At 40.6% G+C, this 10,316-nt stretch overlaps 1 protein-coding gene and 1 pseudogene across 1 annotated transcript; one reads left to right on the plus strand and one right to left on the minus strand.

Moving 5' to 3' along the window:
• Nucleotides 1-282: 282 nt before the first annotated feature.
• LOC119545218 lies at nucleotides 283-842 on the minus strand (annotated as a pseudogene).
• Nucleotides 843-5,073: 4,231 nt separating this feature from the next.
• LOC119505480 (interferon alpha-2-like) lies at nucleotides 5,074-5,631 on the plus strand. Its single transcript, XM_037798287.1, has one exon. The coding sequence runs from the start codon at nucleotides 5,074-5,076 to the stop codon at nucleotides 5,629-5,631; it is 558 nt and encodes a 185-aa protein (XP_037654215.1).
• Nucleotides 5,632-10,316: the final 4,685 nt, after the last annotated feature.

The raw sequence follows: 10,316 nt of genomic DNA on the forward strand, positions 1-10,316 counted from the left end.
CAAATATGAACATATTTTGATGTAAATGCTACATATAAATACAAAAAACAAAAAATTAATAGCTAAATTAATTGATATGATTAAATAAATATGTGTTTTATGACATGAAGTTCAGTTACAGGGCACCAGTTACATTTCTCCAGATTCTGAAAATATTACTGATAAAATATGCTAAATATGATTCAAATTATTTTATAGCTGAAGCAAAAAATAATGGCTTTTGAAATGACTGAAATATTTAGAGTCTAAGCTATGACCTTTGTCTCTGGGAATGTTTCTTTCTTACTTCATGAGTTTTCTTGTGAGCACTTTTATGAAGAGAAAGCATCTCCTGATTTCTATTCTGACAACCTCTCAGGCACAGTCACTGTGTTTCTTCTTTTGCAGATAGAGACAGATTCCCTGTATCTCCTCACGGCCAGTGTGGGGCCCTCCATTCCCAGCAGAGATTCTTTCTCTCCCATCTCCTGCAGCAAACAGGTCTCCAGGTCCCCCAGCTGGTGATGAAGGCCCGAGCGCAGTTGGTCCAGGAGGGTCGTGTTCCAAGCGGCAGAGGAGCCCTCTGTGTGGAGGAGGTTGAACATCTGCTGGAGCGTCTCATGGAGGACAGACATGGCCTGGGCCTTCTAGACCTGGCTGCCATCTACCGTCTCTTTGGGGAGTCTGAAGTCAGTCCTGTCGTTCAGGCAGGAGAAAGGGGAGATTCTCCCCATTTGACCCAACACTGTGAGGGTCTCCTGATTTCCCACATCAAGGCTCTGAGGCAGGTCACAGCTAAAGGAGCTGATGGGGCTGGAGAAGATCATCACCATCACCATCAGTGAAGAGACTGAAAAAGCCATTGGTAAGTTCCAAGCAGACCCTCTTCTGGTTGACATGGGAGACTGTGATCTTTTGCACCAGGTTCTCTGAGGAACGTCTTCCATGTGGGCCATTTAAATTCTGAAGACAAGAATTTTCATTTTCTGAATTTCCCCCAGATCTTTCTATTCCCCATTTTGGAATTTTCCTTCTCCTCAGAGGCTAGAGAATATGTATCAGTTGTAGTTCTTTCTGTGTTCTTACATTTAGAGTTCAGTTTACAGATTAAAATTTTAGAATTCCTAATCCAATGGGATGCTTATCAAGTTGAACACAAGTTTTTAATTGATAGAGCTATTTGGATTCTTTTTTGCAGATGTTAAGAACAACTTTGAAGGAATCATTCCTAGGCTTCTTTTAAAATCTTCTTTCTCCCCTCTAGATTTCCTTCTTGGAAGTGGTAATATACTATGTCAGGTGTGAAAGATATGTCCTTTATGTGCATAGATCCAGTTCTATTTTCTGTCATATCCTCAACACCAGACACTTGGTTGTTTCCTTAAATGAATGGGCTCTCTAACTTCTGTCAACTCATATGAGCTTACATCTGGTTCAAGCTTGTATAGTTGATCAAAGGCTGTAGATCTCAGAACAAGAAGAGATCTTGGTTAATCCTTATCCTCATTTTCTAGCTGGGGTACCATTGCCCCAATTTTCAGTTGATAATTAAATCACCCAAAGGGGAATAGATGTGTGTGTGTGCACAGTTTATGGGGTTGATAGGATGGGGAGAGTTGTGTGGGTTAGCTGGATAATTGTTTCTAATTTCAAAGTGATACTAAAGTATACCATCAGTATTACTTCTTTCAAAGCATACCGTCATCTCACCCGTATTTTCATAAATGTAATATACCCTTTCCTCATAACCTAGACTGTTGGTATCTAGTTTAGTGATCTTATGACACTTACAAACCTCTTAGAACCATCCCCTGAAATTAAGGAATATGTAACACATCTTCAGTAGAACCCTTTAGACTAACCTGTATTTTGTGATGGTAGGTGTGGGGAGTGGAATTGCTGTGCCTATGAGTCTAAATTATTTAATATCCCAGGTTTCCTCCTCTCAACTCAAGCATCAACAAATAGTTTAGCATGTATAGAAATGGCCCAGAATGGTCTTTGGTGACATACTCTTTTGTTAAGTGTACAATGTCTGATATCCTCAGCTTTTCATAAGGGAAGAGTTCTCCATCATTATTAAATCCATAAACATTAAATAGCATTCTGATATGCAGTTTGCCAAATTTGGTTTTCTTTATTCTACTTAATTGAGATAAGTACCAAACTGCCCATCATTGCACTGACCCCAGACTATACAAAGATGATTAAACCTGCCCTCAAGAGGAGTAAAGTGCAATCATTACTACCATCCAGATGTTCAAGCAGTTAGAATGTTCTACTGGGCTTCCCTGATGCTTTGTGGTGGAGACATTGTCCAGCCCTATTATTCTAGGTCTATCAAAATAATAACTAAGTGATCCACATTTTCTTTTACATTTTTTACATAATATAAAAATTTTCCCTCTTCTTTGGTATTTGTCTTTTCATTGATTAAAGGTTTTCTAATGTGCCTGTGATGTTTCCAGTTTCACATTGAGGTTTGTTGCAAACAAAGGAAGAGAAAAAGTAATGACAAAAAAGTAACATTCTCTGTATGATTTTCAGCAATCAGAATATTCAATTCACTTTTAATATTCCTAGAAAGTAAAAGTAAGCAGTCATGGAAAAGTAATGCACAACGGCAAATGGAAAGTAAATGCTGAAAATTGAAAAAGAGGAAGTGACATCTCCTCTCCTGAAATGATAAAATGATACAACTAACGACACCACAATGAATCAGGGGTGTGTTATACAGAGTGACAGATTCCAACCCAGCCAGTGGATGAGACTGCTGTAACCACAGAGAGCTCCAGAAGGAGGACAGCTGGATCTTTAAAACAGGCTGTTGCCTCAAAGGCCAGCTTTCAGCTTTAAAAGATCAGGGAAATTTTTTTCTTACTTACTTTCTTCTCCTTTCTTTTCCCTTTCCCCTCCCCCTCTCTGTTTTTTTCTCCCCACTATCCACAAAGATGATCACACTCCACAGATTTAGTTACACCAATTGCCATTCAAAAGAGAATGGCTCATAGACTGAACAGTCATTTAATTAACGTGTGCGAGGTCAGCTCTCAGGAGCTAATAGATGTTATTCATTTGGACAGAGCACTACTTCCATACACATGTTCAAGTTCACATAAACAGGATATTAGAAATAAAAGATCTTTTTAATGCTGAAGTAACAGAATGGAGGCAGATCATCTTGGGGAAACTTCCATCCATTTACCATAGCTGGCTGAGTTGCTTTTCTCCACTATGGGAATGGCTAACAGGCGTCCTTACTTTATTCCAGACGTTGTTATAAGTACATCACATCATCTGTCTTAAGGGCATCCTGATGCAGTGGACACGACAATCATTTCTGTATAACAAGAGTGAGTTGGCAAAGGTCACACAGCCAGTGCAGACTGGAGCTGTGACATGAACCTGGGCTGCCTGGGGCCAGAGTCTACACAACCATTAGAAGGCACTGTCTCTTCTAAGACATTTTCTCTGGCAAATATAAACACTAACAAGTTCTTATCCTCCTTTTCCCATTTTTCCTATTTGCTAGAAGCATCATTCCCTCTTTCCAGATACACCAGAATGCTTTTGGATAGACTACAGCTCCTGTATTAAATTCTAGTTCTATCTTTCAAATAAATGATGCTATTGGTTGGGCTCAACTGGATCTCTTAAACTCCCCTTTCCCACATGAGATATTTTCAGATTTTAACCAGCAGGTTAAAGTATCCATTTTAAATTAATTTCTACCATCTTTATTTTCAGAAGATTATATATTTCCAACACAGTCCCGAAATGCTGGATTACTCACTCTTTGGAATATTTACTCCTTTTTGTACTTGCTATGGGGCAGAGACTCCTCTGTCTGCCTCTGTGACAGACACTGCTCTAGAATCTAGGAACACAGTGTTACTGCCCTCAGGGAGTTTACAGTCCAGCAAGGGGTCAGAAGTTAAAGAACTAATTAGATTGATTACTTCATTACACTGTGCAGAGAGCAGCTAAAGGAGCAGGCGTAAGGCAAAAAAAATAAGGTGGAGAGAGAACCATTTAGGGTTTAGCCACCACTTATATAATAAATCATGATTTTTGGCAAGCTCAGTACTCTCTCTGAGTTTTCTGTTTCTTCATCTATAAAATATAAATGATTATAATGATTATATCTCTAAGAGAAACTGAAGTCAATGAAATGTTGGAGAAACACTTTGCTGAGAGCCTGTATGTAACAAAATGTAACTGCCTTAATATCGGTATTGTAAAAAAAATGTGTACTTTACAGATGCGATGAAGTAATGTGATGCGATGATAAGCTTTGAGAATCATTGCAGTCCAACAATCCCCTGAAAATGGGGTTGCATATCATGTGACAACAGAAAGTTTAAGATGATATTATCTGCATTGCCACATAATGAGTGAGGAAAAGTTTTCATGGTTAAAGGTTGTAGTTGGAAGAGAACAGAGAGAATCACAGACAGTCAAACTTGAATGTCTTTTTGGGAAATCAGTACCTATGAAAGTTCCTGGCAGATGATAGCCAGAATTTATTTTTACCCACAGTTTATTTTTAACCAATGATACCTGTGATATTGTTCCCAAAAACTTTTATGAAAGTGAATGTATCTTCAGACCCACTCCAGGTTAAGTTTGAGGTCAATATACAATTTAAGTTTCTTAAAATAGGGGGAAATGTTTAAATAAGAAAAAAATCCCAATCTTTTGTTTCATGAACTCTTTAATAATTCCTGCTAATCTGGGAAAGTCATATTTTTTTGCAAGAGTTTTTTCCCCTTCTCTGACATTGTCTAGACTTTTCTCCCCAGGTACAACAAAGTAGGTGTAAAAAAATTTGTTTTAATGCTGTGAAGGATACTTCATTGGCACTTGTTGCTTTGGAGTCCCCCAGCATGTACTCATGTCAATAAATTTTCATTTCTTTTATTGACTTCACACCAAAAATAAGTAGAAAGAGAAACTAAAGGAGAAAAATGTAAAACCCAGAAAATGAAAGTTTCTGTGCTGACTGTATAAGAGGCCCTCAGCACCAAATGTCCTCACAACTTGCTGAGGCCAGGCTCCCTCTCCAGGCAGAACTGCAGAATCCCCAGCTCCCCAATGGCCCTCCCAGTGTCTGTGCTGATGGCTCTGCTGATGCTCTGCTCCATCCCTACCTGTCGTCTGGCCTGTGTCCTGCGTCCAAGCCATGGCCATCAGGAAACCTTCACGCTGTTGAATCAAATGGAGAAAGTCTCCATTCTGTCATGTCTGAAGGACAGGACTGACTTCCAATTTCCTCAGGTACTGATGGATGGGAACCAGTTTGAGAAGACACATGCCACTGCTGTCCTGCATGAGCTGCTCCAGCAAATCTTCAACCTCTTCAGCACAAGTGACTCTCTTGCGACTTGGGATGAGAGCCTGCTGGACAAATTCCTCATTGGACTTCATCAGCACCTGGAAGATCTGGAGACATGTTTGGAAAAGGAAAGGAAGGTGGAAGAGACACCCCTGGGAAGTGAGAACTCCAGACTGGCTGTGAAGAGGTACTTCCAAGGAATCAGTGTGTATCTGAAAGAGAAGCAATATAGCTCCTGTGCCTGGGAGGTTGTCCGGGTTGAAATCAGAAAGTGCTTCCTCTTCATTAACAAACTTAAAGGAAACCTCAGGAAATAAAGATGTTGATTTTCATAAGGGTCCACCTGGTCAACTTGCTATTTCCAAGACTGAGAGTGCAATCTTCATCACTGTTTTTATGCCAGAAGAAAAATAAATCAGGGGAGATTTATGGAATCATTTAAAAACTATATAAAATGTGTCCTAAACCATTTAGAACAAATATGCATCTTCCATTTGCTGTAATAAAAAAAAAAAAAACTTTTTTATTTTTATTTACCTATTTAAATTATTGAAATATTTATGCTGTTCACAGTATTTAAGTATTTATTGTCCAGAAAAAAATTGTTTAATACATTTTGTACAAGACTATGTTGTTTATTTTTAAGTTATGGGAAATAAATGCAGTTTTAACAAAACAATTTTCTTGCTTCACACGCTTTTGTTAATAGATAGACCAAAGATAGACCAAACCCTTATCTCACAAAATAAACCCAGGCAAAGCACCTGAATGAAGAGGGAGTGGGAATATCCAGCACGTGCCATACTATAATGGGCATTTTGAGGAGGTATTGAATTTGATTCCCCAACACATAACTTAGCTATTTAAACAAGAGATCTGTGGAGAAAAGCCCATGGCATGGGCCCAGTTGTCTGCTTGCTGCTTGTGACAGGAGAGATGCTTCATGAGCTAATGAAGAACTGAGTGTGCCAAGGGAAGTGACTCTGTCTAATCTGTGGACCCCGGAGAGTAGGGGAGAGAGCTGAGGAAGAGAGAGTAAGCCTTACATGTGTGACAGTCCCTGATTTTTCATTTATTTATTTTTATTCTAAATATTTCAAGCATAAAATTGAAAGTGTATCATGTATTTAAAAAAATTGAGATTGTAATGTCCTTTCATTTTCTCAAATGTTTCATTTTCATTATTTACCTGTCTCTCAAAACATACCTAGAAATTGTTGGTGGCATTTTTATCATGTTACTCTTTTTCACTTTATAAAGAGTGTTTGAGCTCCTTCTATGTACTTTATACTAGGTGTGGTATTAGGAACACAAAGTTGAATAAATTTTTACACCTGCCTTCTAGTTGCTTACAGTCTTCTAGACAGCTGGCCTAAGGAGAAGAAAGGCCAGAAAGTGGGCTATCTCTGAAAAATGAAGAGAATGAAGATATTTTAGTACCTTCTAGACTCAGCCCCTTTGGCATTCAATCTTAAAAATGCATTCTGATTAGTGTATGGCATCATTATGTAGTGACATCCTGAGTAGAAAGGAGAAAATACCTGAAAGCTAACTATCATTCACCTGATTTTGTGAAGGCATCCCTCAGTATCAAAGTATGAGGTTTGGTAAATTCTCATATTGTTAACTGAAAGTGAGTATAAAAGTGAAGGATGTTGTGCCAGTTTGAATGTATTGTGTCCCCCAAACGCCATTATCTTTGATGTAATCTTGTGTGGGCAGACGTTATCAGTGTTGGTTAGATTTTTTTGAGTGTTACTTTGGAGATGTGCCCCACCTAGCTGTGGGTGATGACTCTGATTGGATAATCTCCATGGATGTGTTGCTCCACCCATTCAGGGTGGGTCTAAATTGAATCACTGGAGCCATATAAATGAGCTGATGGACAGAGTGAACTCAGTGCAGCTGTGAGTGAACTTCTGAAGAGGAGCTACAGCCAGGAGGGACACTGAAGAAAGCACAGGAGCTGCAGATGAGAGACAGTTTGAACACGGCCATTGAAAGCAGACCCTTGCTCCGGAGAAGCTAAGAGAGGACAAATACTCCAAGTGCAACTAAGAGTGACATTTTTTGAGGAAATGCTGCCTAGAGAGGAACATCCTGGGAGAAAGCCATTTTGAAACCAGAACTTTGGAGAAGACGCAAGCCACGTGCCTTCCCAGCTAACAGAAGTCTTCCGGGCACCATTGGCCATCTTCAGTGAAGGTACCTGATTGCTGGTGTGTTACCTTGGACACTTTATGGCCTTAAGACTGTAACTGTGTAACCAAATAACCCCCCTTTCATAAAAGCCAATTCATCTCTGCTGTTTTGCATTCCGGCAGCATTAGCAAACCAGAACAGATGTAAACCATTCAAATCAGAAAGAAAAAAGTAATACTATCTCTGTTGTCAAAAGACATGATCTTAAATCTGGAACATTCCAAAGAATCCACAAGAAAGCTTCCCTGGTTAATAAATGAATTCAGCAAAATTGTTGAATACAAGATCATTGCACAAAATTACTAATGTTTCTATACATCAGCAAACTGAAATAGAAATAAGGAAACAATTCCATTTACAATAGCATCTAAAAAAACCTAGGAATAAATTTAGCCACGGTTGTTGTATTAATCAATATTCTTCACAGAAATAGAACTTACAGGACATATATATATAGATAGATATGTATTTATATTTATATTTGTATATGGATTGTTAAAGGATTTATTATAAGAATTAGCTCACATGACTGTGGGGATAGATACATCCAAATTCTACAGGGCAGGACACAAGTTGGGACTCTGGTGAAGTTTTGATGAATTCCCCAGGAGAAGCTAGCTGGAGGAAGTAGAGATAGACATCCTGCTTTTTGACTGCTGAAATAATCAGTTCTCCTGTTAAGCCCTTCAGCTGATTGGAATGGACTTCTCCCATTGATGAAGGCATCTCCTTTGTTCATTGTAAATATAATCAGCCATAATTGCCATCCACAGACTAATGATTTAAATACCCTCACTGTAACAATCAGGCCAGTGCTTGTGTGCCCAAATAGCTGGACACCATGATCCAGCCAAGTTGACACATGAAATTAACCATTACAGATTTGAAAGACTTGTCCTTTCAAAAACCATGAAATATTGCTAAAAGAGATTATGGTCGAGGCGGGGCAAGATGGCAGTCTGGTGAGCTGTATGTTTTAGTTACTCCTCCAGGAAAGTAGGTAAAAAGCCAGGAACTGCGTGGACTGGACACCACAGAGCAATCTGTCTTTGGGCATACTTCATACAACACTCATGAAAACGTGGAACTGCTGAGATCAGCGAAATCTGTAAGTTTTTGCGGCCAGGGGACCCGCGCCCCTCCCTGCCAGGCTCAGTCCCGGGGGAGGAGGGGCTGTCAGCTCCAGGAAGGAGAAGGGAGAATTGCAGTGGCTGCTCTCATCGGAAACTCATTCTACTGATTCAAACTCCAACCATAGATAGACTGAGGCCAGACACCAGAGACTCTGAGAGCAGCCAGCCCAGCAGAGAGGAGACGGGCATAGAAGGAAAACAACACGAGAAGCTCCAAAGTAAAAGCAGAGGATTTTTGGAGTTCTGGTGAACACAGAAAGGGGAAGGGCGGAGATCAGGCCTTGAGGCGCATATGCAAATCCCGAAGCAAGGCTGATCTCTCTGCCCAGGGCACCTTTCCTTAATGGCCCTGGTTGCTTTGTCTATTAGCATTTCAATAACCCATTAGATCTCTGAGGAGGGCCGTTTTTTTTTTTTTTTTTTTTTTTTTTTTAAATCCTTTTTGCTTTTTCTAAAACAATTACTCTAAGAAGCTCAATACAGAAAGCTTCAAAGAATTGAAATTTGGGCACGTCAAGTCAAGAGCAGAAATAAGAGAGCTCTGAGACAAAAGGCAATAATCCAGTGGCTGAGAAAATTCACTAAACAACACAACTTCCCAAGAAAAGGGGGGTGTCCGCTCACAGCCACCATCCTGGTGGACAGGAAACACTCCTGCCCATCGCCAGCCCCATAGCCCAGAGCTACCCCAGACAACCCAGTGTGACGGAAGTGCTTCAAATAACAGGCACACACCACAAAACTGGGCGTGGACATTAGCCTTCCCTGCAACCTCAGCTGAATGTCCCAGAGCTGGGAAGGGGGAGCAGTGTGAATTAACAGAGCCCCATTCAGCCATCATTTGAGCAGACTGGGAGCCTCCCAACACAGCCCAGCAGCCCAGAACTGCCCTGGGGGGACGGCACTCACCTGTGACATAGCACAGTCATCCCTCAACAGAGGACCCGGGGTGCACAGCCTGGAAGAGGGGCCCACTTGCAAGTCTCAGGAGCCATACGCCAATACCAAAGACTTGTGGGTCAGTGGCAGAGACAAACTGTGGCAGGACTGAACTGAAGGATTAGACTATTGCAGTAGCTTTAAAACTCTAGGATCATCAGGGAGATTTGATTGTTAGGGCCACCCCCCCTCCCCGACTGCCCAGAAACACGCCCCACATACAGGGCAGGCAACACCAACTACACACGCAAGCTTGGGACACCAATTGGGCCCCACAAGACTCACTCCCCCACTCACCAAAAAGGCTGAGCAGGGGAGATCTGGCTTGTGGAGAACAGGTGGCTCGTGGACGCCACCTGCTGGTTAGTTAGAGAAAGTGTACTCCACGAAGCTGTAGATCTGATAAATTAGAGATAAGGACTTCAACTGGTCTACAAACCCTAAAAGAACCCTATCAAGGACAGCAAATGCCACGAGGCCAAAAACAACAGAAAATTATAAAGCATATGAAAAAACCAGACGATATGGATAACCCAAGCCCAAGCACCCAAATCAAAAGACCAGAAGAGACACACCTAGAGCAGCTACTCAAAGAACTAAAGATGAACAATGAGACCCTAGTACGGGATATGAAGGAAATCAAGAAGACCCTAGAAGAGCATAAAGAAGACATTGCAAGACTAAATAAAAAAATGGATGATCTTATGGAAATTAAAGAAACTGTTGAC

The sequence above is a fragment of the Choloepus didactylus genome, chromosome 10, assembly GCF_015220235.1.
Source record: "Choloepus didactylus isolate mChoDid1 chromosome 10, mChoDid1.pri, whole genome shotgun sequence".
Classification (NCBI taxonomy): domain Eukaryota; kingdom Metazoa; phylum Chordata; class Mammalia; order Pilosa; family Megalonychidae; genus Choloepus; species Choloepus didactylus.

Excerpts from the sequence above, each read along its gene's own strand:
- LOC119505480 (XM_037798287.1), top strand. The coding sequence starts at position 5,074 with ATGGCCCTCCCAGTGTCTGTGCTGATGGCTCTGCTGATGCTCTGCTCC.